The 27,926-nt window shown below is 37.3% G+C and overlaps 8 protein-coding genes across 10 annotated transcripts in view; 1 reads left to right on the forward strand and 7 right to left on the reverse strand.

The window, feature by feature from the left end:
- GABA-B-R1 (gamma-aminobutyric acid type B receptor subunit 1) overlaps nt 1-27,926 on the forward strand; it is a 118,284-nt gene that overhangs the window by 70,798 nt on the left and 19,560 nt on the right. For all 3 annotated transcript variants that reach the window (XM_088034564.1, XM_088034565.1, XM_088034562.1), the window contains exons 3-5: nt 355-489; nt 3,351-3,738; nt 25,879-26,163. In XM_088034564.1, the coding sequence (XP_087890690.1) occupies nt 355-489; nt 3,351-3,738; nt 25,879-26,163 (808 nt within the window). The remainder of the gene's footprint in view (nt 1-354; nt 490-3,350; nt 3,739-25,878; nt 26,164-27,926) is intronic.
- Nucleotides 4,975-6,773, reverse strand: LOC148176009 (cytochrome P450 6k1-like). The gene is made up of 6 exons (XM_088034570.1): nt 6,558-6,773; nt 6,270-6,507; nt 5,957-6,225; nt 5,569-5,912; nt 5,259-5,519; nt 4,975-5,209 (listed from the first exon to the last, which is right to left on the reverse strand). The coding sequence occupies exons 1-6, from the start codon at nt 6,734-6,736 to the stop codon at nt 5,046-5,048; spliced, it is 1,455 nt and encodes a 484-aa protein (XP_087890696.1). The 5' UTR covers nt 6,737-6,773; the 3' UTR covers nt 4,975-5,045.
- On the reverse strand, nt 7,721-10,004 carry LOC148176010 (putative cytochrome P450 28a5). Its single transcript, XM_088034567.1, has 6 exons — nt 9,766-10,004; nt 9,384-9,621; nt 9,043-9,335; nt 8,644-8,996; nt 8,334-8,597; nt 7,721-8,277 (listed from the first exon to the last, which is right to left on the reverse strand). The coding sequence occupies exons 1-6, from the start codon at nt 9,945-9,947 to the stop codon at nt 8,108-8,110; spliced, it is 1,500 nt and encodes a 499-aa protein (XP_087890693.1). The 5' UTR covers nt 9,948-10,004; the 3' UTR covers nt 7,721-8,107.
- Nucleotides 10,688-12,563, reverse strand: LOC148176011 (putative cytochrome P450 28a5). The gene is made up of 6 exons (XM_088034568.1): nt 12,288-12,563; nt 12,005-12,242; nt 11,665-11,957; nt 11,265-11,617; nt 10,953-11,216; nt 10,688-10,905 (listed from the first exon to the last, which is right to left on the reverse strand). Exons 1-6 carry the CDS (start codon nt 12,464-12,466, stop codon nt 10,733-10,735), a joined length of 1,500 nt encoding a protein of 499 aa, XP_087890694.1. The 5' UTR covers nt 12,467-12,563; the 3' UTR covers nt 10,688-10,732.
- On the reverse strand, nt 13,316-15,122 carry LOC148176012 (putative cytochrome P450 28a5). Its single transcript, XM_088034272.1, has 6 exons — nt 14,920-15,122; nt 14,634-14,871; nt 14,295-14,587; nt 13,896-14,248; nt 13,584-13,847; nt 13,316-13,537 (listed from the first exon to the last, which is right to left on the reverse strand). The coding sequence occupies exons 1-6, from the start codon at nt 15,096-15,098 to the stop codon at nt 13,365-13,367; spliced, it is 1,500 nt and encodes a 499-aa protein (XP_087890398.1). The 5' UTR covers nt 15,099-15,122; the 3' UTR covers nt 13,316-13,364.
- On the reverse strand, nt 15,279-17,196 carry LOC148176013 (cytochrome P450 6k1-like). The gene is made up of 6 exons (XM_088034397.1): nt 16,851-17,196; nt 16,569-16,806; nt 16,232-16,524; nt 15,826-16,184; nt 15,515-15,778; nt 15,279-15,462 (listed from the first exon to the last, which is right to left on the reverse strand). The coding sequence occupies exons 1-6, from the start codon at nt 17,030-17,032 to the stop codon at nt 15,296-15,298; spliced, it is 1,503 nt and encodes a 500-aa protein (XP_087890523.1). The 5' UTR covers nt 17,033-17,196; the 3' UTR covers nt 15,279-15,295.
- On the reverse strand, nt 18,710-20,758 carry LOC148176014 (cytochrome P450 9e2-like). The gene is made up of 6 exons (XM_088034186.1): nt 20,313-20,758; nt 20,030-20,267; nt 19,692-19,984; nt 19,292-19,644; nt 18,978-19,241; nt 18,710-18,928 (listed from the first exon to the last, which is right to left on the reverse strand). The coding sequence occupies exons 1-6, from the start codon at nt 20,492-20,494 to the stop codon at nt 18,762-18,764; spliced, it is 1,497 nt and encodes a 498-aa protein (XP_087890312.1). The 5' UTR covers nt 20,495-20,758; the 3' UTR covers nt 18,710-18,761.
- On the reverse strand, nt 21,209-22,997 carry LOC148176015 (putative cytochrome P450 28a5). Its single transcript, XM_088034569.1, has 6 exons — nt 22,755-22,997; nt 22,475-22,712; nt 22,148-22,428; nt 21,752-22,098; nt 21,443-21,706; nt 21,209-21,397 (listed from the first exon to the last, which is right to left on the reverse strand). Exons 1-6 carry the CDS (start codon nt 22,934-22,936, stop codon nt 21,231-21,233), a joined length of 1,479 nt encoding a protein of 492 aa, XP_087890695.1. The 5' UTR covers nt 22,937-22,997; the 3' UTR covers nt 21,209-21,230.

The following is a 27,926-nucleotide window of genomic DNA, read 5'->3' on the forward strand; positions in this document are numbered from 1 at the left end:
GATAATAACGTTACGTTGGCTACAGCTATAGAATTAATTATTATAAAGTTGGTGGTATAATTGTACGAGCTTAGCTTTTTCGAAATGAAAACCACGTCGACATAGATGACCTCCCTTCATATATCTTTTCACGGTTGAGCCGTTTCTGTGCAAAATACCCGTTTTTATCATAGTCTGACGGTTTTATGAAAGTAGAAGCGGCGCTAAAATTGTGGCTAGTTGGGCTTTGTTTCCGCTGGGATTTTAATATGTTGATATTGTGGCGTTAAATCCGAGCAGGCGATGCACAAATGACAGTAGTGGCAGAATTAGATTAGCAAAACGCAATTACTGCAGCGCGTTTTTCTGTTTCAGTGCGAACCCGGGTTGGGCGCCAGTGTCATGTACAACCTCCTTTACAACCAACCTCAGAAGCTGATGTTACTTGCCGGCTGCAGCACCGTCTGCACCACCGTGGCCGAGGCGGCAAAGATGTGGAATTTGATTGTGGTAAGTCGCATTTTTATTCTTCTGGTAAATCTGACACCCTCCGGAGAGGTGTGCAGATAATCCCGTCGAAGTAATGAACCGAATAGTAACCGAGGATGGAATTCTCGGGTTATGAATCCGGGAGAGCGAGCGAAAATCGATACCGACTGTGCAGTGGCACTTGAGAAACAGAAATCTGCATTTTTGAGAGCATGAAAATTGGTGGATGCGCCGGGCTATCACAATGATCAATTACCTGTTTCTAACTTGATCATCTTAATGATCCATCGGTGTGAAACCTCTTGAGATTGTAACCATTGAACTATTAATCTCCGATAAACCTCCGCGACAGTGCGGAACTCGGAAATCGTCAACTCCTTTATCGACCAACGGCAGCGGCACAAGTTAAAGATAACCTCACCCTATCATTTCAAGGGCTAATTACAAACAATTTATCCTCTGCTCTGTGTTCCGTTTCGCTTTTGCCACTCACTTATTAATTCTCCGTGTTTTTACTGTTTTTGGCGCATCCACCAATTGCGAGCATGTAAATAGAGACAAGTCGCGACAAGAACTTTAAATGAGTTGAGAAGTGAATAATTCTTAGGTCGCGTCTTCTTCATTAAGCGTCATGCTTACTTAGAATTGGTGATTACTTGTCTAGTTCGTGAAGTGAGGAAGTTTTCGTCACTTCCGGTTTTTGCACCCTAAAATTTTATGTGCGTTTTGTTTTCGTATGTTTCCTTTGCCATTCTTATTTGTTTATCGAAGGATAAAATCTCATTCGCGTTCGTAAACAACGGTAATGCAGAAATCAGAAAAACGTTTTCGTGAGATGTGTCATGTTTTTTCTTGGTTTATTTTTCAATATTTGTAGATATCAGATTTAGCTTCGACGTTTCATCTTGAGAAAAAATATATGAGAGTATTTCCGGGGGGGAGAAAATATTGTGTGATAATTCAGAGCGATTCGCGAGCGAAGCGAGCTTTAATTTGTATTATTATCTATTTGTAATTTGTTAATTATGATTAAATTCTTTTTAACATTTTTAGCTCTTAAAAAATTAAAACTACAATTTGTTTTTTTTTTGGTTTGTTAAAAAATTATTTTTTTATTCTAAACTTTTACAATTTGCCACAGTTGAAAAAAATTGTTGGTTTTTCGTCAAAATCAAAATTTCTAAATTTGTCTTTTTAGTATAAAATTTTATTACCTTGGCATAAAAACTGAGCAAGTTTAAATTAGTAAAACGATTTAAGTTGGCTTATGTATTAAAACTACAGGCTATATGGGATTCAGTCAAAACAAATTTAAATTTTTTGAATTTTTTTTGGTCAATTTAAAAATTTTAATTTTTCAAACTTGCAAATTTTCCACAGTGGATAAGCATGTACAATTTAGTAAATTTTTAAAAAATAGTTTTTTAGTGATTCAAATTTTGAATTTGCAGATTTAGTAAAAAATTATTGAAATTTTTGGTACCTCGTCAAAATTATAATTTTAAAAATTGCTGTTTATTCTTTTGATAATTTATACTTTGGCACATTTATTAAGTAGATTGAAGTTAGTAAATTGTCTAAGTTTGGTTTTTATAGTATCTAATAAAACTACAAAATTTATAAAATTTAATAAAAAATTTGCTGTTTTTGGTCACAAAATTTTCTATTTTGGTAGTTAGTTAGCAAAACGTTTAAATTAGCTCTTGTTCTTGTAATATTAAAACTACAAATTTTATGAGAGTTAAAAAAACACTGGTAAAAATGTATAAAAAAAATGTAAGTGTCCCGGCGCCTCCACCATTTTTCTCTTCCACCTTGCACACGTATACATAAGAAAATTTCTAGTAATGTATTATTCACGCAGACCCCCGTCAGCATGTCAAAGAAATATGCCGATTTGACGTCATAAACATCCTTGTCACGTCCTAAAACACCAAAAAATGAACTCCTCTGTTAATATTTCGTATCTTTCTTTAAAGATGAGAACCTTCGGGGACGCCGCACTCTCACAATAAGATGAAAAACATCTCCGTTCCTCCGCAGTCCAATAAATTTAATTTGAAATTACCCAACAGACGCTTCTTTCATTTTTCTTGGAGCCGTAAAATATTCATGTAATTTCATTGTTGGATTTTGTTTTCTACGCAAACAACTGAATTGATAGGATTCATTTACATGTGTGCGGAAGACGTGATATGATAATCTTGATAGTAAACATGTAAGACGACGCCAAAGAAAAAAAAATAGATTAAATTGAAATAGGATCCTTCGTCCATTGTCAGAGCCAACAAAATCGGTTTTATGAAATGAGCTACTGCTAAAATGTTTACAAAGAATCTTTGACCTCTATATCTGATATTGTATGGGAGATTTTCTTTCATGGATTAATTTATAGCGGCGCTGTGTTTTCGGAACGGTCGAAATTCCGAATGTAAAAGTAGATTTGATCAAGTTATTGATTCTGTTGAAAGCTTTCCAAATTGCATTAAGGCCTGACCTCTTTGGAGGCTCATAAAGCTGAGAGGGTACATTAGAAGAACTTTAGAGTGACTCTAAAACAATTTACTTTAATTTATTGAAATTATACGCGTTATCGGAGAATCTGAAATTGCATTTTTAGGATCTCGTTCAGATAGTGCTTATACTAATGACGCAAAAAATTCTTGGGGTCGCTCGCTCGAATTAGACGTTTTACGGCGATCCGCAGGTTTTATTACGTATGAAGATTTTACGAGATTCTGAAAGTGTTATTTTAGAACTTTAGCAATAATATGATCCGACCTCCCGAATGTAAAAAGAATCGCTACAAACAGACTCACCCGACGCATCCACCACAAAAAAATCGTCCATTAATAGCCTCCATTAATAAACGATTTTTTCAGCTGTGTTACGGAGCGAGTTCCCCGGCTCTCTCCGACCGCAACCGCTTTCCCACCCTCTTTCGCACTCACCCTTCGGCCACCGTCCACAATCCGACACGCATCAAGCTAATGAAGAAATTCGGATGGTCCAGGGTAGCCATCTTGCAACAAGCCGAGGAAGTCTTCATTTCTACCGTTGAAGATCTGGAAACTCGTTGCATGGAGGCCAACATAGAAATCGTGACGCGTCAATCATTCTTAAGCGATCCGACCGACGCCGTGAGAAACCTGCGGCGTCAGGACGCCCGCGTCATCGTCGGCTTGTTCTATGTGGTCGCCGCAAGAAGAGTTTTATGCGAGCTCTACAAGCAGAAGTTGTACGGAAAATCATACACTTGGTTCTTTATCGGTGAGTTTCTTATTTCTTTAATGCGTCTTTTATCGAGATTGATATTGGCTGTGGAAGAGCGAGATGGAGGAGGATAAAACGCTCTTTAATCCAATAAATAGAATGCAATTTACTGATAAGTAGTATCGTTTCCTTAATCTGATTTCGAGTTTACAACGAGACTTCACGTTCGGGCTTTAGGTCGTTTTGTAAGTTGGCGTTTTATTTTCTTTATCGGTGAAATGCGGGGAATTTCCGGGGGAAATTCGAGGCAACAGATGTTTACGCTGCCCGGAATTTATGCTTTTAACCTCATATTCTAATTCCATTATTGTCTGATTGCAAATTCCCGTACTCCGCATCTGATTAAATTTAGCTCAATTATTCGAATAAATTTCTACTAAATATCTGTTTAATCGAACGCATTTACATGCACTCATATCGAATTCAATTTAATGAAATTTAATCAAGATTTAGCTAAACTACTTTTAATCGAATCAATATGAACTAAATTAAAATGTAGTAACAGTTATGTTACGTTTGATTAAATTTAGTTCAATTATTCGAATAAATTTGCACTAAATATCTGTTTCTTCGGAATAAATGCAATCGAACTGATTTACATTCAATTATATTTAACTAAATTAATAAAATGCATTAAGATTTTACCTATACAAGTTTTTATCGAATTAATTTAAACTACATAAAAACTTACAATTAGTAACAGTAATGTTACGTTTAATTAAGTTTAGTTACATAAAACTTTAGTTGAGCTTAGTTCAGTCATTTAAATAAATTTAACTAAGATAAAGTTGAGTTCGACTAAATTTAGTTAAATAAGACTTTGGGTGGAATAAACTCAATCAATCTGAAGTAAACTTCGACTACATTTAGTTGAGTTGGGCTTAAATTTGAATAAATTAAACTACAATAAAGTTACATTTGATTAATTTTATTTAAATAAAACTTCAAATTAAATAAATCAAGTCAATCTGTAAAAAATTGCACTACATGTAGTTGTGTTAAAAATTGATTCATTTAGTTTAACTGTAAAAAAAATTGCATTGCAATTAAACAAAGATCTCATTTGATTAAATAGGACAAAATTAATCAAAAGACACCTCAATGAACTAAATTTAACTTAATTAAAATAACTTGAGTTAGTAGTTGAACTAAAATTTAATTTAATTGATACTAAACCAAGTTAACTACCTACTTTAAACGGAAATAAATTAAATTAAATTGAAACGTATCAAATTAATTAAATAGAACTATACGGGGAGTTTTTATTACAACGCAATAAATGGGGAAAACTTGGACCCTCCACTTCACAACTTCTTGAAATCTATCCAGAGACCTCCCACAGGAACCGTCATTATATTAATAGGATCGTATCTAACTGGCATCTGCGTCTTCTTACTCACTGACAACTCATAATTGAGGATGATGTACGCGATCCCCACTTTAATCTGGAGAACTCCGAATCGTTTCCCTAGGGAGAAAAATTAACTTAACACTTCTTAACTTCTGTTAATTGGTACCTAAACATATACGTGGTCCTTCGCCAAAGGGAATGAAAGTGTATTTGGTCAACTTTTCCTTGTTCTCTCCGACGAAGCGCTCTGGTTTAAACACTTTCGGTTCTTCGAAGTATTTGGGGTCGTGGTGAAGACCATAAACTGGTAGAATGATTGGAGTTCCTTTCTCTATAGTTACAGTTCGGCCGGTTTTCAGGGTGTAGCGAAAGTCTTCCGTGCAGACTTTCTGGAGAGAGAACATCGGAGGGTGAACACGCATTGTCTCTAAAATGAGATTTTCGAACTCTTTGCGATTAACTAAAACGATTTTTACCATTGATGACACCATCTAGGTAGCTCAAAGATTGGAGGGCTTCATATGGTAGAGCCCCGTGTTCTTCGTAAACTCTCTTCACCTGCTCCCGGAGGTTCTTCTGAACCTCAGGATTGGCAGCAAGCTCGAACAAAACAAAACTCATCACGATCGAGCTCGTTTCGTAGCCTTCACCGAAGAAACCAGCAGCATGAGCTGTAATGTCTTCATCGGTGAACTTAACATTCTTCATCTGACTGACTAGTTGCAAGTAGTCGTTTCTAACAACCTTGTTTTCTTCGCGGTACTTTAACACCTGTCGGACAATATTAATGAACTTCTTCTCCATCTCCTTCTTGATGAAGCTGCAAGAAAATTTCAACACCACGCCAAAGAACCGTTTTCTTACCTCACTGACAGAAGTTTCGACAACGGAGGCGATACCGTCATCAAGAAGAACCCACTCGCTGGTGAAAAAAACTCTTTTGCGAGTTGACGAAACTCGCTGTCATCTTCTTCGAGACATTTTCCTTCAACCCCAAATGCGCAACTCGCGACGTTGTTGAGCGTGAAGCGTCTGCAGAGTTCTTTCACGTCTAGATCTTTTGTTTCTTGGTTGCGGAGGAAATCGACGAGAGTACCACTGTTTGTTTCAAGGAAAGGGTACAACCACTTCATCTACAATGCAAATTTAGAAAGGGTAGTTTAATAGGGGATGTTACTTTGCCACTGGTGAACCCTGGGGTCAGTTGGGACCGCACGAATTTCCATTCTTCGCCCTTCAGGACAAAAGGGTTGCGTCCGAATATCGGATCGTGCTTCTTACTCACTTCATAGTCGTTCTCCCGGAAGTGGTTGAAGGATTTTACTGTGACTTCTCTGACGAGGTCGGGGTCGCGGACGAGGAGGATTGGAGTGGTCGCGCGGAAGAGTCCCACCAGTTGTTGGTCATGGTACTTACTATTCAGTGTCATCTCAACTTCTTATTTTTTTTTAATTTTTTGTCTTACTTGTAAATCTCGGCGAAAACCTCCCCCGGTGCCGCTTTTAGAACAAAACTTTTCCCTAAATTCCCCACCAGGAAGTTGGGCTTCGGTCCGAGGACCCCCCTCTTCTCCCAGTACTGATAATTGACCCTCAGGAAATAGTACGCAGCGAGTACCGCCAAAATTACTAAAATTACTATCATTGTAAGAGTGCGACTGTCAGAAACCTGATGATAAACTTTATAAATAGTCGAAACTTTCGTGATGGAAAAATTTTGTTTTTAAAATTAGGTGGTATCACAATGACTGTGACCTGGTCATCGGTTGCGAAAGACTTGTTATGTCAGCAAAAGATTGAAACTACACTGATCGCCTAAAGTTTAGGTCAACCTACCAACGTTTCGTTGTAATTTTGATTTTGATACAAATTTTGTGTCGAGCGGTGTATGTATATGTATAGTGTCATAACTCACTGATAGCGTCCATAATTACGTATTTTTGATAAGATAGACAGAAGAACAAAACAACAATTATTATTTTCGGGTAAAATTGTTGTCGGATTTTACTATATTTTACTTATCTCATCAAAGTAGCGTAGTAACATATCTTGTTGTCTTATTATCATTTGGAAACAACGCACTGTTGATCGAGAGGGCGGTGAATATACAGGGATGTGTATTTATTATTGTTAGGTACCTGTGATGTTTATTTGTTTTATGTTAAGAAACGGTGACCTATGAAAACAGCTCATTTCCATAAGTAAATACAGTCGACCTTCGGTTCTAAAATGTCATTTTATTTTGCTCCTGATTTTCGTCTTGAAAAGACAAATAAAAATGTACCACCATGAATTTTAAATGTAAAAAAAAACACTAAAACTTATTTAAGTTGTCCACTCTGTATGTTATGCTCATACAATGAAGATAAATCAAGCGTGTCGCGTTCAACTACTGTTGCCATGGCGCCAAAAACCACAGCCGGCTCGATACGAACAAACGAAAAATGTCCGCAAATTCGTCTGACCACTGTGTATATCAAACGCCACAGTTCCTAAATAAAAAACTCTACAGTTCCGAAATAAAAAACATCGACCGTTTCGAATACGTCCTTGATAGTTTTTGCGTCGTCTTCGCTTTCTCGTTTCCTTCTAATCTGTTCGGTCGTGTCAAGATGAAGTGAAACGTGCCGACAATTAGATATTGTTTATTTATGAACATTACAACAATATGAATATTCAGTGTTTTTGTGTTACGGTGACATCTGCAGAACGTAGAATGTGAGTCATTTTTTTGCATGTTTTTATTTGTGGGCGCCGTGTTTTTCCGTATTTGGGTTATTCTTATTATTATGACTGACATTATCACAATAATTACAACTTGCTATCACCAATTATAACTTTGGAACTACAAAAAATAAAAACAAAATGTTCAAGCATTTACGTTATCAAGTCTTTATCAAGTTTTTATTTAGTTATGAACTAGTCAAAACTCATTTGCCGTCTCATGTTCGTCTAGTAAATTAATCAGACTATGACTTTACAAACATTTGATGACAAAGATAAATTATTCTAATTATTAGTGATCGACTTTTTTGAAATTCAACCACAATCCACCAAGGGGCGTCGTCATTATATTTGTCGCCTGGAATCTCAGAGGAAGTTGCGTTTTCTTGTTGACCGACAGTTCGAAATTGTTGACGATGTAAGCCACCGCCGCTTTGACTTGCAACAGACCGAAACGTTGACCTGCGAAAAATCAAAACTGTAGGGTTTGGTACTACCGTATGACACTTTTTTTTAACCTAAACAAGCTCGCGGTCCTTCTCCCAACGGCAAAAAGGAGTGCTTTGTGATGTTGTCTTTATTACTCCCGAAAAACCTGTCAGGTTGGAACGACTCGGGGTTCTCGAAGTACTTCGGGTCGTGGTGTAGACCATACAGCGGGATGACAAGTCCAGTTCCTTTCTCAATGACCACAGGCTTGTCGCGGTTCTTCGGTTGGTAACTAAAGTCTTTGGTGCACTGCTTTTGTAAGAAAAACACAGGAGGATGTAATCTCAGGGTTTCTACAAAATTACACTGTAGTGTTGGTACTACTGAGAGTAATTTTACCGTTAGTAACAGCATCGAGGTACTGCAGCGAAGTCAAGGTTTCGTACGAGATTTTTCCTCCTTCAAAAGCCGAGTTCAGTTCACTTCTCAGTTGGTCTTGGGCTTCGGGGTTGTTGGCCAAATTAAACAAAATGAAACTCAAAACAATCGAGCTGGTTTCGTAACCATCGCCGAAGAAGCCAGCAGAGTGGGCTGTGATATCAATTTCGGTAAATTCGTAGTCTTTGCTTGTGGTTTGGAGTTGAGACATAATGTGAAGGAAGTCGTTTCGGACGATGTTGTTTTCAGCGCGGTACTTCAGAGTTTCACTTACCATAGTCACGAGTTTCTTCTCGACTTTTTTTGTTACCAATCTAAAGCGATAGTTATGACGGTGGTTCTACGGTACTGTTTACTCACCTTAAAGGTATCACTCTTCCAAGTGGTGGGTATATCACCATGATAAGAAAACTAAAAACCCCCCAAGCATCAGGAGCTAGAAACTCCCTTGCTAGTTGTCGGAAGCTACTGTTCTCCTCTTCGAAGCACTTTCCTTGAAGCCCGAAAGCGCAGCTCGCTACGTTGTTCAGAGTGTACCTCATTGATAGTTCTTTTGCTTCGTATCCTTGGCCGTTGCTTGCTTCAGGGAGGTTTTTGATAAATTTTACCAAATCCAAACACACCTCTTCCATCAACGGGAACAACCATTTCATCTAAAACTTCGAAGTCAGAAAAATGAGTCTGAGGGGTGGTAAAACTACTTTTCCGCTCGTGAAGCCTGGAGTTAGGTGGGATCGGACTTTCTTCCATTCTTCTCCTTTTAGAACCAGAGGACTCCGACCGAAAATTGGATCAACCTCTTTGCGGACTTCGATGTCGTTGTCGTGGAAGCTACTGAAGGACTTGGTCGTCACCTCTTTGATGAGGTCGGGGTCGCGAACGACAAGAATTGGGGAGGTGGCGCGGTAGATGCCGACCATTTCTTCATTTTGGTATTGTCTGGAACGAGCAGATGGAAATTTGAGTTTTAATTATTGGGTTTTAGGTTTTAGTTTCACAATTTTTGAGGTCGTCTTTACAAATTCAAACAATTAGATTTCTAACTTCACACGTAGTTTTTGGATAATATTCTTAAATTCTCACCTGTAGAATTCCGCAAACTTTGCACCGGGCGCCTCTTTGAAGATAAACACTTTCCCTAGATTGCCCACAAGGAATGAAGGCTTCGGTCCAACAATTCCTCGTTTTTCCCAATATTCATATTGAAATTTTAGAAAGATGAAACAGATTGTTATAACTAATATCACTAATAGAAACACAATCATTTTCGTCCGCTTTTGAAAGCGACTGACGGGGACTGCCTATATTTATATGACAAGGTCGAACTAATCTGCATTAATTGTTATTATTTGTTATTGGATGATGCACGATAGCATGAAATTGCAGATTAAAATAATAGAAAATAAACACTGCTCTGAAATTAGCAGCGTTAGAATAGTAATAATAAAACAAAAAGATACACATAAAAAATTAACAGTTAATTAAAATTAGAATTAGAATTTAGCCGGTAACTACACTTTTTAATCGCGCGCCATATTTCCATCACTTTAAATCCTCGTAATATCCGGTGATAATACTAAAATGTCATCAAAACAAGCTATTCTTTTAATCTCTTTTATTTTTTTAATATTGTACAGTAAGAGTATACTTAACTATAATAGTGATTTAACGAACAAGTTTGTTAATGAAAGCAATTAATAACTGGGAATTTTATGAAAGTCCGTACTATATGAGTATGTAAATTACGACACGTGAATATCAGTGTCTAATGGCTTTTAAATGAGAGTATCATACACTACTTTTTTTACGTCTGTACCAAATTCTATTTTGCGGTATTAAAGTTTTCGATATTTTATTTGTTTGTTTGGGAATGAAGATTTTAAGGATTCAAAAAGTAAAATACAGTATAGATCAAACGGTTCTCTAGCAAATGCCGCAGACATTCCTATCGAGTTGTAAAATTCGACTTATGGTTGTTTTAATGTAAATAACTATAACATTAAAAGACTTTTGAGTGTACTTTAATCATTCCTTTTATAACTAAAATATTCTATTCGCCCTTGATCTTCTTGAAATCCAGCCACAATCCACCAATCGGCGCCGTCATCACATTCGCGACATCATACTTAATCGGAAGTTGCGTCTTTTTATTCACCGTCACTTCAAAATTGTGAATAATATACGCAACGCCAGCTTTGATTTGTAACAAACCGAACCGTTGTCCTGCAATAAACACGTTATTTTACCCTCCTTGATACGAAAATAGTTACCTAAACAAGCTCGTGGTCCTTCCCCAAAAGGCAAAAAAGTATACTTCGTCAAATTGTCTCTATTACTCCCTAAAAACCGCTCAGGTTGGTACGACTCCGGCTCCTTGAAGTACCTCTCATCAGTGTGTAAACCGTACAACGGTAAAATCACTGGTGTCCCTTTTTCGATAACTAGAGGCTTGTTGTGATTTTTAGGTTGGTAGACGAAATCTTTGGTACATTGTTTTTGTAACGAAAACAGTGGAGGGTGCAGTCTTAGTGTCTCTACAACTTCATTTTTATTACTACCGTCTTAAAATTTTGGTTTTGTACCGTTGACAACAGCGTCGAGGTACTGCAACGACTGTAACTTCTCATATGTGATTTTCCCGCCGTCAAAAGCCGAACTTAGTTCGCTTCGCAGTTCGTTTTGGGCTTCTTGGTTCTGTGCCAGATCAAACAACATGAAACTCATGACGATAGAACTGGTTTCAAAACCATCACCGAAGAAACCAGACGCGTGGGCCGTGACATCTAAGTCGGTAAATTCGTAATCTTTACACGTCGTCTTCAGTTGAGCCATGATTTGAAGAAAATCGTTTCGGACGATGTTATTTTCCGCGCGGTACTTCAAAGTTTCCGTTATCATGTTGATAAGTTTTTCTTGTACGGTTTTAGTAACGAAGCTGGAAGGTTTTTGGTTCACTTTGTATTAGTCAAGTTGAGAACTTACCTCAAAGCGAAAAATTTTGACAATGGTGGGTACGTCATCATTATTAAAAAAGTGAACACTCCCCAGCCATCAGGGGCGAAGAAGTCACTAGCTAGTTGTCTAAAACTGCTGTTTTCCTCTTCAAAGCACTTACCTTGGAGGCCGAAAGCGCAGCTCGCCACATTGTTAAGAGTATATTTATAGGAGAGTTCTTTCGCTTCGTAACCTTCGCCATTGGTTGCTTCCGGTCGGTTCTGGATAAAGGTAACCAAACCCGCGCATTCTTCTTCCATCAGCGGAAACAACCATTTCATCTAAAATCTCGAAGTTAGACAATGAGGAGAACATTTTAGTACTACACTTTTCCACTTGTAAATCCAGGAGTGAGTTGTCCTCTCACCACCTTCCATTCTTCCCCTCTTAGAACAAAAGGGTTGCGCCCAAAAATCGGATCATTTTTCTTATCTAAGTAGATATCGTTGTCGTGAAAACTGCTGAAAGACTTCACGGTTACTTCTTTAATAAGATCGGGATCGCGGATGAGGAGGACTGGAGACGTAGCTCTGTACAAACCGACAATTTCTTCGTCTTGGTACTGCCTGAAAATGACGTCACAATTATCGTACTACGATGACTTGTCTTACCGGTAGAATCGGGTGTAGGTTTCACCAGCGGAGTCTTGGAAAATGAAGACTTTTCCTAGATTCCCGACAAAAAGTGACGGTTTGGGTCCGGGGACTCCGCGTTTTTTCCAGTAGGCATAGTTTAACTTGAGGAAGTAGTAACAAATCGCGGTTACTATGAATAAAAGCACGAGAAACATTCTCGCCCGTGTTTAGACAACGACTGCAGAGGTCAAATGAATATCATCGTAAATTATTGTGTTAACAAAGTACGTATTTTGGGGCGTACGGACTTTATAACGACAGTGCGTGTCTAGGAGGCGTTGCGCTATTTCAGTACAAGTGTGGTAATATAAATTAATTGTTTTCAATTGCATGGTAATAATAATTAGGTAATCGAGGTAATGATTTGTTATTGTTGTGAGATGACGCAGCAAAAAATAAACGTGTCTTTGGTATCAGTGACGATGATGACAAGGGGAATTCTCATCTCGTTGAGCAAAGTGGACTAAAACGATGATAATTGAAAGTTGTAAAGTTAATCTGTCTAGTCACTTTAATGACAAAGCAATATATCTAGTTATCGGGGGACCGGAATTCATTTTTACTGATCAAAATTAGTAATGACTCATGTGCATTAATGGTAATTAAATTTAGCGGAAACACATTAAATTATCAAATCTGAACGTTTAAAGTGGGGATTTTTTTTTTCGAAAAAATTGACCATGTAATTTTCAACTCAGTTACTTGTTGTCTGTCGTACGATAATTTTATGAAAGACATGAGTATGTAACGTACGACAAGAAAATACTAGTGTCTAATGGCATTTAAATGAGAGTTTCATACACAATTTTTTCTACGTCCGTGCCATTAATTAATCAACGTGGAATTTTGCGGTATTAAAATTTTTGATGATTTATTTGCTCGTTCAAGACTAAACATTTTAAGGATTCAAGAGGGAGAATACAGTAAGGATTTTACGACGCTCTAGCAAATGCCACAGACATTCCGACCGAGTCGTAAAATCCTCTCAAATGTAAACTATTAAATTAAAAGTTTTAAGTCTACTTTAATTCTATTTTTTATAAATACAACATTTTAATCGCGCTTAATTTTTCTAAAATCCAACCACAACCCGCCAACCGATACCGTCAACGCATTCATGACGTCATACTTGATCGGAAGTTGCGTCTTCTTGTTCACCGATAGTTCAAAATTGTAAATAATGTACGCAGCGGCCATCTTGAGTTGTAACAAGCCGTACGGTTGACCTGCGATAAACGAGTTTTTTAAGCTCCTTGATGCGAAAATAGTTACCTAAACAATCTCGTGGTGCCGCTCCAAATGGCATAAAAACACATTCCTTTAAGTTGTCTTTATAACTCCCTAAAAACCGCTCAGGTTGATACGACTCCGGCTTTTTGAAGTACTTCTCATCAGTGTGTAAACCAAACAATGATAAAATCACTGGTGTTCCTTTTTCGATAACTAGTGGTATTTTGTGATTCTTGCGGTGGTAGACGAAGTTTTTTGTACATTCTCTTAGTATCATTGATGAGGGAGGGTGGAGTCTCAGTGCTTCTACAACTTTGTTTTTAGTACTACAATTTTGCCAATTTTTTATAGTACCGTAGACAGCAGCATTGAGGTACTGCAGCGACTCAAACTTTTCAAAAGTGATTTTTTCGCCTTCAAAAGCTGAACTTAGTTCGCTTCTTAGTTTCTTTTGGACTTCCTGGTTACGTGCCAACTCCAACAGCATCAAACTCATGCCTGCAGAACTCGTTGCGAAACCGTCACCAAAGAAACTACCCACGTGGGCCGCGGTATGCACGTCAGTAAACTCGTGGTCTTTACATGTTTTCTTCAAATCATCCATGAATTGAAGAAAATCGTTTCGGACGATGTTATTTTCCTTGCGGTACTTTAAAGTTTCCTTTACAAGGATAAGGAATTTTTTTTGAACAGATTTGACTACGAGTCTGAAAGTTTTTGATTCACGTTGTATTATCCAAGTTGCGAGCTCACCTCAAGGAAAGATATTTTGATAATGGTGGGAATGTCATCATTATCAAAAAACTGAACATCCCCCATCCACTTGGGGAGTAATACTCCCTAGCTAGTTGTCTGAAATCGTTGTTTTCCTCTTCGAAGCAGTTTTTTTGGAGGCCGAAAACGCAACTGGCCAGATTGTTAAGCGTGTATTTATGGGACAGTTCTTTTGCTTCGTGGCCTTTACCATTGATAGCTTCCGGTCGCTTCTGCAAAAACTTAACCATTTTCAAGCACTCTTCTGTCATCAATGGGAACAACCATTTCATCTAAAACTTAAAGTTAAGTAGTCAAATGCACCGTTCGATTAAATACTTTTTCGCTCGTGAACCCCCGCTTTAGTTCTCTTTTCACCACTTTCCATTCCTCCCCTTTAAGTGCCCACGGACATAGACCAACAATCGCATCACTTTTTCTATCCACAAAAATTTCGTTGTCGTGAAAACTGTCGAATGATGTCAAGGTGACTTGTTTGATTAAATCGGGGTCGCGGAGGATAAGAACTGGAGTAGTACCTCTGTACAAACCAATCACATCTTCGTTTTTGTACTCTCTGAAATGCCGGTACTGTTGAAGTACCACGATCTCTGTCTAGTCTTACCGATAGAGTCGTGCGTAGAGTTCGCTGGCGGATTCTTTGAAAATCAAGACTTTTCCAATGTTGCCGACAAGGAATGAAGGTTTGGGTCCGGGAACTCCACGGTTTTTCCAGTAGGCATAATTCCGCGTGAGGAGGTAGTAGCAAAATGCTGTCAGCACGAATAAGATATAAAGAATCATTCTTAGTGGTGGTTAGAAAATTACTGTCGAGGATTATATAACAGTCATAACTGCCGCTAATTTGATATTTTACTCATTAGCATTCATTTATTAGAAGAGAGGTTTTTACTTTGCCTCATTAAAGTCGTACCTACATATACAGGGTATACCAAATTTTACAACGTAATGTCATGATTTTTATTGAAAAATTTACAGTACTAGTTTACAATTTTTTTATAGTCAATCCACAGACCACCTTCTGCCAAGGTAAACGGAGCATTCATATACTCAAGCGGCTGTTTCGTCTTCTTGTTCACCGACAATTCAAAGTTCCTTACAATATAAGCAAGGCCAAGTTTAATTTGTAAGAAGGCGAATCGTCTTCCTAAAATTTGCAATTTTGTTTGTTGGTCACCTTAACTATCCTCCCTACGTACCTAGACATGCCCTTGGCCCTTCACCAAAAGCCATAAATGTATACTTCGTCAATTTTTCTTTATTTTCGCTCATGAAACGCTCAGGTTTAAAACTGTCAGGCTCCGGATAATACTTGGGATCCATTTGTAGCCCCCAGATTGGTATCACAATAGAAGTACCTTTTTCTACAACGATAGGTTTTTGTGAGTTTTTGGGGGTGTATTTGAAGGTTTCCGTGCAGACTTTGGGGACCAGGGCGAGTGGGGGGTGTTTCCTTAACGTTTCTTAAAAACAACTGTAATAATGAAGCTCGAGAATAATATCTTCTTACCATTGATAACAGCATCTAAGTACTCCAAACTCTGCAGAATTTCGAAAGACAGCTTTTGGTTATTGTTGTCAAAAGCGGCGTTGACGTCTTTTCTGAGTTTTTCTTGCACTTCACGATTGGCAGCCAGTTCGTACAACGCAAAACTCATAGTAACCGAACTGGTTTCTGAACCCTCCGCGAAGAAAGTGGCCGCTTGAGCGGTAACATCAACATTGGTAAACTCGTAGGCTTTACAAGTCTTCTTCAGTTGGTTCATACTGTCCAAGAAGTCGTTTCTAACAATTCCGTTTTCTTCGCGGTGTTTCAAAGTTTCTGTGACTATCTTGAGAAGCTTTTCTTCGGTTTTCTTCTTGAGGACCCTATCAAAAAGCTTGTAGATTTTTTCAATGTTTGTAGGGATTCTTACTTTACTGGGAGGTACTTTTGAAGTCCTGGGAATAGGAAATGAAGCATGAAATTGAACATGGTCCATCCTCCTGGCTGGAAGAACTCTCTTGAGAGTTGACGGAACTCGCTGTCCTTTTCTTCCAGACATTTGCCTTGAATTCCAAAACCACAGCTTGCGACGTTGTTCAAAGTGAATCTGATGGCCAGTTCTTTGGCTTCGTAGCCTTCACTGTTGGTTGTCTTGGAGTGTTGTTCGATGAAGTTGACGAGGTTCGAACTAACTTCTTCGACGAAAGGGTACATCCATTTAATCTAGAAATTGTGGTTGCAGAGAAGTACTCTCATGGTAGTCTTACCTTTCCACTGGTAAATCCGGGCGTTATTTGCGATCGCACAGCCTTCCATTCTTCACCTTTTAACACAAAGGGACTTCGTCCCAAGAGAGGATCAAGATTCTTGTCGACATTGATCTCATTGTCGTGAAAGTTACTGAAGGATTTGACGACGACTTCTTTGATTAGGTCAGGATCTCGGATCATAAGAGTTGGAGTAGTACCACGGTATAAACCGACAACTTCTTCGTTTTGGTAGTCACTACATCTAAATGTTACCCCAGATAATAAAGTGGAGGATCTTACTTGTAGATTTTGCGGTAAAGTTTTGCTAAGGGCTCCAGGAAAAGTGCACATTTTCCCAAGTTTCCAATAATGGGAAGCGGTTTAGGACCACGAATTCCTCGTTTTTCCCAATACAAATAATTGAGTTTGAGGAAAAAGTAGGCTATGACGCTCACTAAGGATACTAGTACTAGCGCGATCATTGTCGATTTGTTTGTAGAGTTTTGAAACAATTTGCTAAGACTTTATAGTAAACACAACTACGTGGAATATGTATCAGCGCTTTTCACTAATCAATCAAATGATGATTCTTTATTTGTTTTTATTATGTCACCGTGCGAAGCGAGTTTTGGTGTACTATGTAGCATGAGAGTGCGGGTTAACTAAACTTGACTGTCATTTTATCAACGAAAACAAATAGAGTTGTGTCAACATATTTGTACTCTAGATCTGATAATCTGGTCTAAATATAAAATTGTTTGTTCATTGCTGTAAGTGTGATATTATTTCTGACAGTTTTGTTAATTTTAGCCTGATTTGCACAAAAATGGGTGCGTATCAAACCAAAGGCACTTTATTTTTTATAGGTTATTTACAACACTTTAAATCGAAAGCTTAAGGAATGAAATTTAGAGGAGGTGATTCTTTTGTTCCGATTATTAACTGAACTAAATTACAAAATTTTAAACCAAAAATTCAAAATTTTGAAATTTTGTTTTGAAGTCGAACCAAAAATCTTCAAAATTTTTAATAATAAACAATAAAATTTAGAGGAAATGTTGCTTCTGTTTTGACTATTGACTGTACAAAATTTTAAAATTTTAAATCAACAAACAAATATTTTTGAAATTTTTGCGTAAAGGTCGAACTAAAAGTTTTTAGTATTTTCTATTCATTTCTGTAAATTTTGTAGTTTAACCAGTGAAAAAATGAAATTTGGAAAATAGGTTACTTACGTTATCATTGTAAACTGTATGAATTTACAAAATTTTAATTCAAGCAACAAAAATTTTGGAATTTTTATTTTGTGAACGAACCAAATTTCTTCAATTTTTTCTATTAAATTTCGTAACTTGCGAATTTGTACCGCTAAAACAATGAAATTTGAAAGTGGTACTATTGCCGTTGCGATCATTAACTGTATACAGAAATACAAAATTTTGAGGAATGAAACAACAAATTTTTAAAATTTATTTTTATTTTGAGAACAAATCAAAAAATTTTAATATTTTCTACGTTTTGTTGTTGGGCAACTTTGATTTGTAACAAACAGTATTGTAAACGTTTTTTGATGTTGTTGATGCGAAAATGGTTACAGAAATTAATTAGGGTTGGAACGACATGGGATCTTTGAAGTACTTCTTGTCAGTGAAACTCTAAAAGTACTGCTGTGCCTTTTGTTCTGATTTTTACGGTGATAGTGGACGTTTTTGGTCTCGTTGACAATAGCATCGATAGATAGATTTCATTGTCGTGGAAACTGTCGAACGACGGTGATAATGACAATGGCTCTGTAGATATCGACACTCGTGTTGGTACTGCCTGACGGAGTCTTTGCAAATTAAGCCGTTACCTAAATTGCCAATGAACAGTGAAGGTTGGGATGTAGGGACTCTTCGGTTTTTCTAGTTGACATAGTTTTGCTTAAGGAGGTAGTACCAAATCACTGTTAGTATTATCAGAAAATAAAGGATCATTTTTTATTGTACTTAGCTTTAATTTATATTGTCGTCATTACTATCGCTAATTAAGTTATTCGCTCATTATCAATTGCCTATTAGCAGGATTTTTTTTTCACTTTTACCTCATTAATGTGTTTTCAATATTCTTACGTCATCTTCGTGATTAACTTTGTTGACGTTGGTTCACAAACAAAAAAATCCGTTTTCAAATTTTTATTTCAACCAAAATATACAGTATGACATAACACAGTTAATGCTCAATTTTTTTAAAGTTGATCCACAAGCCGCCTTCTACTATAGTCATCACATTGTTGACAAACTGCAGCGGAACTTTCGTCTTCTTGTTCACTGACAACTCAAAATTTCTTATTATGTGCGCTACCCCAACTTTGATCTGCAACATCCCAAATCTCCTCCCTAAAAATCAAAATTTCGTTCTACTGACTACATTTCGAACACTCAGTACCTAGACATTGTCGTGGACCATCACCAAATGGTAAAAACTTGCACTTCATCAAATTATCTTTATTCTCCTCCAAATGTCGCTCGGGCTTAAAACTCTTCGGTTCGGGAAAGTACTTTGGGTCTCTCTGCAGCCCCCACAGTGGTACCACCACAGAAGTTCCTTTTTCGATCATCACGGGTTTGTCTCTATTTTTGGGCACATAGGTGAAGTCTTTTGTGCACAATTTCGGGATGAAACTGAATGGAGGATGAATTCTCATTGCCTCTAAAGAAAAAACGTTTTTTACTAAGAATTACCTCCACGTCTGATCTTACCGTAGATAGTCGCTTCTAAAAACCTTAAACTCTGGATAACTTCGTATGGAAGCTTCTGGTCATTGTCATCAAAAGCCGCGTTAACTTCTTCGCGCAGCTTCTTCTGAGCTTCCGGAGTTGAAGCAAGATGATACAAGACGAAACTCATGACGGCGGAACTAGTTTCCGAGCCGTCAGTCAGGAAAGTAGCTGCCTGAGCAGTGACGTCGACGTCGGTAAACGCTGGATTTGATTCCCTGAGCTGAATGAGGATTTGCAAGTAGTCATTTCTGACAATGCTTTTCTCCTTTCGCTGTCTCAGAGTCTCCGTGATTAAGCTTAGGAGTTTCTTTTCTACTTCTGGTTTAACGAGTCTGGTGAAAATGCGTTAAGAGATTGAGGGAGTCAGGTGGTACCTTACCTTAGAGGTAGATGCTTGGCGAGGGCTGGAAAAAAGAAAATGAGGATAAACCCCATAATAGTCAACGGGCTTGGAGTGAAAAACTCCCGTGAAAGATGGAGGAAATCGCTATCTTCCTCTTTGAGACATTTGCCGTCGAGACCGAAAGCACAACTTGCGACGTTGTCTAGAGTGAAGCGGAAACACAATTCTTTGGCTTCGTAACCTTCGCCGTTGGTTGTCTCCGGGTGTTTGTCGATAAATTTTACCAAGTTTGAGCTCACTTCTTCGAGAAGAGGGTACATCGACTTTATCTGGAATCAAAGTAGTAGTGCCTAGTTCCAATTAAGGATTTTTACCTTTCCACTGGTAAAAGCAGGTGTTAATTGCGACCGCGTGGTCTTCCATTCTTCACCTTTCAACATAAAAGGATTCACTCCCAAAATCGGATTCTTTTCCTTATCAATGTAGACATCGTTGTCGTGGAAGTTGTTGAAACTCTTCACCTCGATTTCTTTGATTAGGTCAGGGTCTCGTACCAGAAGAGTTGGGTTGGTAAAACGGTAAAATCCCATAAGTTCTTCATTTGGATACTCACTACAACCCAAGTTAGTACTACTTAACTCAAAAATTACCTCTTACTTGTAGAGTTTCGAGTAGAGCTTCGTTACAGGCTCAAGGAAGATCGCACTTTTCCCCAAATTTCCAATGAAGAGACGTGGTTTAGGGCCTCGAATTCCTCGTTTTTCCCAGTATAAATAACTAAGTTTGAGGAAGAAGTAGGCTATGACTGTTACTGCAGTTACTAGTACTAGCGCTAGCATTGTTGTTACTTAAGTGCAGTTTTTGGCAACAATTCGGTTTCTTTTATCTTATCGGTTGATAAAATTGGGAAGTACTCAGCACCTGTCTATATAAACTCGGATTTGTTGAAGTGGTCACATCCTAATACCGTACGATAAAAAAAAAGGCAATCATCGGTAGTACCAACGTTTAATTGGGAAAATTTAATGACGTTAGGTTGGGCACTTTAAATTCTCAAAAACACGAACAGAAACATGGCTAACCTTAAAATTCTTACTAACCGCTCGACCTCGCAGACATGTTAAAGACGACCATACACTATTAGACAAGTTTGTAAAATTTGGCCCCACACGTAAGTTTGATTGTGTGTGGTTTCTTTAAGTCTTTAGACCATAGAAACTTTAAACTTCTCATTTTTACAACTTTTTAGACTTAATATTGGATACTACCCCTCATAATTGCACCAATCGCGGACGTAGGGGAAGGTGAAAATTGAACGGTTTCTCGGAAGTACTTGAAGTCTGTGTCAACTTCTCCGCGATCGTGCGTGAGTGTCTAGTTTGTAACACATATCTGAACGTGTATGGAGCGCTTTATTTAATTATGTGGGGAGAGATAATTATAGCACGTCGTGATGTAACAGAATGACAATGTTTGTTGTTTTTATCTCTGTTTATCGGCGCTATTAAACCATGGCTTTACTAATCGGCTTAGGCTTATACTGAGCGTTTTTTAAATAAAACTTTTATTTATAAATCAAATTACACTTTTAAAATCAACCCACAAGCCCCCAATCGGCGTCACCAGAATATTAATCGGATCAAACTTCAAAGGAAGTTGCGTCTTCTCGTTGACTTTTAACTCAAAGTTCTTGAGAATGTAAGATAGCCCCACTTTGATCTGCAAAAGGGCGAACCGTTGACCTATAAAAAAATCATAAAACTTTAACTTGGAACCATTTAAAGTACCTAAACAAGCCCTTGGTCCTTCACCAAACGGCATGAACGTGCACCTCTTGATATTCTCCTTACAACTCCCCAAAAACCGTTCCGGTTTGAACACCTCCGGGTCCTCGAAGTACTCCGGATCGTTATGCAAAGCGTAAATGGGCAGTACGATCGGAGTACCTTTTTCTATAACAAAAGGTGTGTTCCTGTTCTTAAGCCTGCAGGTGTACGCCTCGGTGCACTTCTTCTGCAAGAAGTAAACCGGCGGAATTATCCTCAGTGTTTCTAGAAACTAACTCTGAAGTTCCAACTATGGCGTGGTACTCTTACCATTGATAACAGCGTCCAAGTAGGGTAAAGTCTGCACAACTTCATGCGACATTTTACCATTTTCAAACGCCGCGGTGACTTCTTCTCGGAGTTTCTCCTGAACTCGGGGGTTAGCGCCTAGGTGAAACAGTACCAAACTCATTACGATGGAACTAGTTTCGTAGCCGTCACCAAAGAATGAGGCAGCATGAGCGGTGACGTCGATGTCGGTGAAGCCGTCACAAGTCGTTTTCAACTGACTTATTATGTGTAAGAAGTCGTTGCGGACGATGTTGTTCTTTTGGCGGTACCTCAAGGCGTCGGAGACGAGATCTGTGAGTTTTTTCTCCACCTCTTTCGGAACTAATCTGGAAACAGAATTGGAGTTTTGGGTTAGTTAGGACCCCGGTTCGTTACCTGAGGGAGATGACTTTGGTGATCATTGGGAAGATCATCACCAGAAACATTTTGAAAAGCGCCAAATTTCCGGGAGTTAGAAAGTCTTTGGCAAGTTGTCGAAACTCGCTGTTTTCTTGTTCGAAGCACTTGGGCTCCATGCCGAAGATTGCCTCTCCGACGTTGTTTAAAGTAAAACGAGTGCACAACTCCTTCAGTTCATAGGGTTCCTTGGAGATTTTTGCTATGAACCCGACCATTTTCTGGCTGTTGGTTTCTAAGTACGGGTACAGCGACTTCATCTAAAAACCGGTTTAACTGGAGTTTTACTCGTGAAGTTGGCATTACCTTGCCGGTGGTAAAACCGGGAGTTAGTTGGGCCCGCACAGTCTTCCATTCCTCTCCTTTGAGTACGAAAGGGTTCCTTCCAAACAACGGATCAGCTTTCTTATCGATATCGATGTCGTTGTCGCGAAAATGATTAAACGATTTGATCGTTATGTCTTTGATCAGTTCGGGGTCGCGGATCAAAAGAACTGGAGTGAGCGGTTTGTAGATACCGACAATCGATTCATTGTTAAATTCTCTGCAAGGACAGTTGTTTAATGCACTAGTGTGTTAATAATACCTGTAGATATCAGCGAAGATCTCTCCAAGTTGGGCTTTGAGTAAGAGCGATTTTCCTAGGTTTCCCACGAAGAAGGTCGGTTTCGGGCCTGGGATTCCTCGTTTCTTCCAGTGCTGTTGCTTGAAATGAACGAAATAATAGAAGATGGAGAGAAGGAGGATGATAATAATTATTGTTATCATTGTGGACTCGCAACTAAAACTGTGCTATCCAAGCGTGAAGAATCTAAAACAAGGTCAAATTTATTAACTCTGAATAGGATGGGATTGAAATTAGTACTGCGCCGTACGAAAGTAAATATTATTGACATGTTTACGGTTGGTGAAGGGGTCAAATTTTAGAGAAAAAATTGACTGTCGTGTGAAGGTAATGTCAATTGAAAATGAACTTTAAAGACAATTTCAAAATTAGTGACTGTGGGATGAATATTTGCTATCATTTGTCAGATTATACAGTCATTTGCAAATTGTGCAAATTCAGATATTTTCAAAAATGATAGAACTAGCATTAGGTCATTTTGCAAAATATTTTGATGATGAGTTACTGTTATTTTAATTCGTTTCCTTGTGTAAAAATAGTCATTTTTTCGATCAATGAAAGGTCAAATATTTTTCAATTTGATCTTTGGCAGTCGTAATAATTTGGCAAAATTGCTGTCATTTTGTCATATTGACAATCAACAATTGGAACTAATAAAACCGATGTAAACCGTAAGTGCTTGATAATTGAAACAACAGTAAATTTATATATCAGTCATTTTGCAAAATTACAGTCATTTTGTCATGTTGAAAGTTAATAATTTCTTGTAATTGTAACAGATGCAAACGCGTAAAGTACTACATGACTGAAATAATTTTTTAGTGGAACAGAATATTTATCAATCATTTTGCAAAACTAGCTTTAGGTCATTTTGCAAGATATTTTGTAGATAAGGTTCAGTCATTTAAATTTGTTGATTCTTATTTTTTAATCGATTGTAAGTCAAATATTTTCAATTTGATCTTCGGCAGTCATTTTGCAAATTTATTCGAAACTTTCAGTCATTTTAATTGGCTTATTACTTTGGATTTCTCTCATTTTATTCCGGTGACGGCTAAATAATTTCCCTGTCAATTATTCTTTGAAATTGAATTGGTAATGAGTTTTGCACAATCATTTTGCAAAAATTTATTAATTTGTGTCATTTTCATATGCTGATTGCTGTAATTTTATTATATTATCCGTAAATTAGTTGAAATATCTGCAGGGCTATTGACGTCATTTTTTAAATTGACGGGAACTCAATTTGTAAAATTGCTCACAAAGATCTGTCATTTAGAGCTAATAACATTAAATCATTTACTTCTCTATTCCCTCTAAGTTCTTCACCCTTTTCGACACGTAACCATTTAGATTAGAGATACCTGATCCAATTTTTTCCAAGACTTACGAGCTTCGTGTCAGTAATGACAGCGTATGTTGACTATCAGATAGTAACGGCAATTTCTTTCACGTATCTGACGAAAAAAGTATCAAGAACTGATCGAAACGATTTATTTAAGTGAGTTAGCTGAAGCTCAAGCCCACTTTATCACACGTGAGACGCACCACACACGTGCCAAGTTTAAAAATATTAGAGCAGTATGAAATATGATCTTATAAATCAGTTAGTTTGGTCTAATAGATTGTAAAATTCGAATCCCATGACAGGAAATTAAATAGTTTTTATCCGATATAGATAGATGTCGCTTTGTTTGAAATCGCTATTTAGAGAGCTCTTGACCAGATTATCCCAATCAATACCGAATAGTTTATTCAAATGCATTTAAAATTCTCAACATTTCTCTACGCTGCAGTTCATTCAAATCGACTAACTTATGAATGTGAGCTAATCGGATCAAAACCACACCAGAAACGTTCGGAATTATGCACATATTAATGGTCGGCCGTATCCGAAAATAGCATTTAGTGGTTATTTAATCTTGTAGTTTTTATTTCAATACTATGCAAATACACCATCGAAGTTAAATTGTGTTTGGTGCATTGTGCAAATATCGTAATTGTGTGGTTGGTGGATTTCCACATTCGACGAATTATTTGCTCGTATCAGTTTCACCACACCACAATTCATCAGAGATTAATAATCACGGACAAATGTTGATGCGATACGTTTAAATTTGTTGACTTTTCTTTTACAAACACGGGGCGACAACAATGTAAATGTGGTTAAACCGATTTTGGAAAACATTGCCTTCAATTATTTCGGGCAAGATCTCATTTGAGTCATTTCGCAAAATTGCTCTCAATTTGTCATTTCAACAATTAATTTTTTCTTGTGACTGAAGTTATTAATAAGTAACCGAAGAATTTCAAGCAAAACGATCGGTAAATTTATCTAGCAGTCATTTTTTCATGTTAATAATTTATTATTTCTTGTTTTTGAAACAGATCTGAACGCCCCAAGTGATGCATAACTGAAATAATTTTTGAATACAACAGTGAATTTAGCAGTCATTTTGCAAAGTTACTGTCATTTTGTCATGTTGGCAGTAAATCATTTCTTGTAATTGAAACAGATCTGAACGTGTAAAATGCTGTATAACTGAAATAATTTTTGACTAAAATGAAAAAAATTTACCAGTCATTTTGCAAGGACTAAGAACTAAAAAAATAGATATTTAACAAGCGAGCAGCTAACCAAGTTTCCTTGCAAACTTTTAATTTGCCAAATTTATTCGATAATCGCGTAAATCTGATCTGGGGCGCCTCCCCTTCATCCCCCCACGAATTAAAGTAATAATTTCGGGACGCGTGTCTCAAATTTCCCCCGACAAAATTTTATTACATTCTGACTACAAGCAAAAGAAGCGGATTATTTTTCCACTTTCTCTTCGTCTCATTTATCCGAATTGCCTTCATTTCCTGAACGTAATTCTTACATAAATTTCTCTCCCCCTCGTATAATTTGAATATTTCGTTGTCTCCATACGTGAACCCCATAAAATTTAATTAAGACCAAGACCCGATTTTATCAATAACCACGACCCGTCATAAATTACTAACTGTCATATAGTTACTTTACCGCAAAGCTAATAAATTTCAAGGGACATTTTATGAACTCGCTATAATTCGTTTTTTTTTATAGGTTGGTACGAAGACAATTGGTTCGAAATGAACCTGGAGGAGGAAAACATCGAGTGTACATTGGAACAAATGAGAGAGGCGGCGGAAGGTCACTTGACCACGGAAGCGTTGATGTGGAATCAGAATTTGAACGAAAGAACTATTTCGGGAATGACGTCGGAGGACTTTCGGTTACGCTTAAATCAAGTTTTGAGAAAAGAGGGATATAAGATCGATAACCAACGTTATCCTGAAGGATATCAGGAAGCGCCGTTGGCCTACGATGCTGTCTGGTCCGTTGCTTTAGGTAAGAAGGAGAAAAAACGTTAATCGGATTTATATTTTTATTGCCTTTTTTCGGCGGGTTTTTGTGCGGTTATGCGATTATATTAATTTATATCGGCTTAAGTAAGACGAGCAAGTCATTCAGAGTGTGACTGTTCATGTGAAAGTATCGTCAGTTTTAATGACAGGTGTTTCTGTCAAATCTATCGTTTTGTTTCTAAGGTTAGTATGCCTGTAATTTTAACAACGTTTCTTTGCTGTCATTTTAACGGTTATTAACGGTGATTTGACGTTATAACAAATTAACATGAGTAGTAAATTTTCTGTCAGATTCCTGTCATTTTCTAGTTGTGACAGTTAATGAATTATTGTGGTTTGAACACCGGCAGCTTGCTGATTATTGTAAAGCCTCATTTCCACGGTCCGTTCTAGAGAGAACAGAATTTGATTTACAATGGAATTTGAGTTATTGCACCATATTTTGCGGTCAGAAAATTTGCAAATCCTATTGCACCCTTGGTTTACAATTCTCTGTTCCGATTCGGGCGGACAAGCTGGTTGAAACGCCGAACCAACACACGGACTGCTACATTTGGTGATAACCAAACAGTTTTAATTACTCCAATTCTTTTAATTTGAACACTAATTTTTTATCATAATGTTAATAAGGTTAACTTATATAAATGTGGATTCATTTTAATAAAGATGGCGATAAATGCAGATGAATATATTTATTTCCTGCATTGTAATTTACAGAATCATTGTATGAAAAAAGGTGGATAAATACAGGTAGGTTTCTTATCTATGTAAGTGGATTAACCATTTTGAAGTAATTGGCAGGCCTCTGTATTCTTATGGATTTAGTTGGGTTTAATTACCTGGAGAGTTAATTTTTTTATATGATCCTGTAAATTAAATCTGCTAAATAGATTTTAGTAGAATTTACTTACAACATATCTACGAAATAAGAAACTTGAAGGATCAATGAAATTAAATAAATTCTGTACTGGTTCAACTCAACGAATTATCTTGTCTGTTCGACATCGGTTCGACGGACATTTCAATACAAAACTAAGACAGAACGGACAGAACCAACTTGTTCGTCGGACGTGTTATAATTTTTAGGAGAATTAAATAGCCACTGATCAAATACGCTACGTTTGATATTTGAGAATGACCTTAAATCTTATCATTTGAACTTTTTTTTGGCCATTTCATAAGTAATAATCTGAAAACTGCAGCTACTATTTGATGTTAAATAACTTTCATTTTTACCAATCAATTGTCAGCAATCATGAAGTGCAATTAAAAAAAATTAATTAGGTTCTCTGCGTTTCGTCTCGGTTCTCTGTCGAACTGTCCGGTGCGTTCTGTCTTGGTTCTGTGTTGAAATGTCCGCCGAACCGATGTCGAACAGACAAGATGGTTCGTTCGTTCAGTTGAACTAGTACAGAATGTTCTTAAATTTGTTCCATTTTATTTATACTTCAAGTTACTTATTACGTGGATATATCAGCTATGGTAATTTTGACTAATATTCAGAAAATTTAATTCATAGAACAAAATTAAAAATTTAAATCTTCAGGTAATATCTCTGACCAAAATCCAAAAGATTCAATTCATAGAACGCAGACCAAGCATACAAAAATCCCTGTTTTTCGAACGTACAAAATAATTTCATAAGTTAGGTTCATTCTATGCGGCCAATTTTATTACTGTGCGTTCTGTGTTTTGTTCTGTGTTGAAATGTCCGCCGAACCGATGTCGAACAGACAAGATAGTTCG

The sequence above is a fragment of the Gnatocerus cornutus genome, chromosome 4, assembly GCF_029298725.1.
Source record: "Gnatocerus cornutus isolate USDA-ARS CGAHR chromosome 4, icGnaCorn1.1, whole genome shotgun sequence".
Classification (NCBI taxonomy): domain Eukaryota; kingdom Metazoa; phylum Arthropoda; class Insecta; order Coleoptera; family Tenebrionidae; genus Gnatocerus; species Gnatocerus cornutus.

Bases quoted from the DNA above. Each gene is read 5' to 3' on its own strand.
- LOC148176009 (XM_088034570.1), bottom strand. From the start codon at position 6,736: ATGATAGTAATTTTAGTAATTTTGGCGGTACTCGCTGCGTACTATTTC. The intron at 6,508-6,557 runs GTAAGACAAAAA...GACACTGAATAG, and splicing joins GTTTTCGCCGAGATTTACAA to TAAGTACCATGACCAACAAC. The intron at 6,226-6,269 runs GTAACATCCCCT...TTTGCATTGTAG, and splicing joins CAGGGTTCACCAGTGGCAAA to ATGAAGTGGTTGTACCCTTT.
- LOC148176010 (XM_088034567.1), bottom strand. From the start codon at position 9,947: ATGATTGTGTTTCTATTAGTGATATTAGTTATAACAATCTGTTTCATC. The intron at 8,598-8,643 runs GTAAAATTACTC...GTAATTTTGTAG, and splicing joins CCTCGATGCTGTTACTAACG to AAACCCTGAGATTACATCCT. The intron at 8,278-8,333 runs GTTAAAAAAAAG...GATTTTTCGCAG, and splicing joins AGGACCGCGAGCTTGTTTAG to GTCAACGTTTCGGTCTGTTG.
- LOC148176011 (XM_088034568.1), bottom strand. From the start codon at position 12,466: ATGTTTCTCGTGCTTTTATTCATAGTAACCGCGATTTGTTACTACTTC. The intron at 11,217-11,264 runs GTACAAAACCAA...ATGAAGTTGTAG, and splicing joins CCTCGACGCTGTTGTCAACG to AGACACTAAGACTGCACCCT. The intron at 10,906-10,952 runs GTAACTATTTTC...TGTTTATTGCAG, and splicing joins AGGACCACGAGCTTGTTTAG to GACAACGGTTCGGTTTGTTA.
- LOC148176012 (XM_088034272.1), bottom strand. From the start codon at position 15,098: ATGATTCTTTATATCTTATTCGTGCTGACAGCATTTTGCTACTACCTC. The intron at 14,588-14,633 runs GTATTTAATCGA...TTTAAGTTTTAG, and splicing joins GGGGGTTCACGAGCGAAAAA to ATGAAATGGTTGTTCCCATT. The intron at 13,538-13,583 runs GTAACTATTTTC...CGTTTATCGCAG, and splicing joins GGCACCACGAGATTGTTTAG to GTCAACCGTACGGCTTGTTA.
- LOC148176013 (XM_088034397.1), bottom strand. From the start codon at position 17,032: ATGATCGCGCTAGTACTAGTATCCTTAGTGAGCGTCATAGCCTACTTT. The intron at 15,779-15,825 runs GTAAGAAGATAT...GTTGTTTTTAAG, and splicing joins CTTAGATGCTGTTATCAATG to AAACGTTAAGGAAACACCCC. The intron at 15,463-15,514 runs GTACGTAGGGAG...TGCAAATTTTAG, and splicing joins AGGGCCAAGGGCATGTCTAG to GAAGACGATTCGCCTTCTTA.
- LOC148176014 (XM_088034186.1), bottom strand. From the start codon at position 20,494: ATGCTAGCGCTAGTACTAGTAACTGCAGTAACAGTCATAGCCTACTTC. The intron at 20,268-20,312 runs GTAAGAGGTAAT...CTTGGGTTGTAG, and splicing joins CTCTACTCGAAACTCTACAA to TGAGTATCCAAATGAAGAAC. The intron at 19,242-19,291 runs GTAAGATCAGAC...TTTTTTCTTTAG, and splicing joins TTTAGAAGCGACTATCTACG to AGGCAATGAGAATTCATCCT.
- LOC148176015 (XM_088034569.1), bottom strand. From the start codon at position 22,936: ATGATAACAATAATTATTATCATCCTCCTTCTCTCCATCTTCTATTAT. The intron at 22,713-22,754 runs GTATTATTAACA...CTGTCCTTGCAG, and splicing joins ATCTTCGCTGATATCTACAG to AGAATTTAACAATGAATCGA. The intron at 21,707-21,751 runs GTAAGAGTACCA...GTTAGTTTCTAG, and splicing joins CTTGGACGCTGTTATCAATG to AAACACTGAGGATAATTCCG.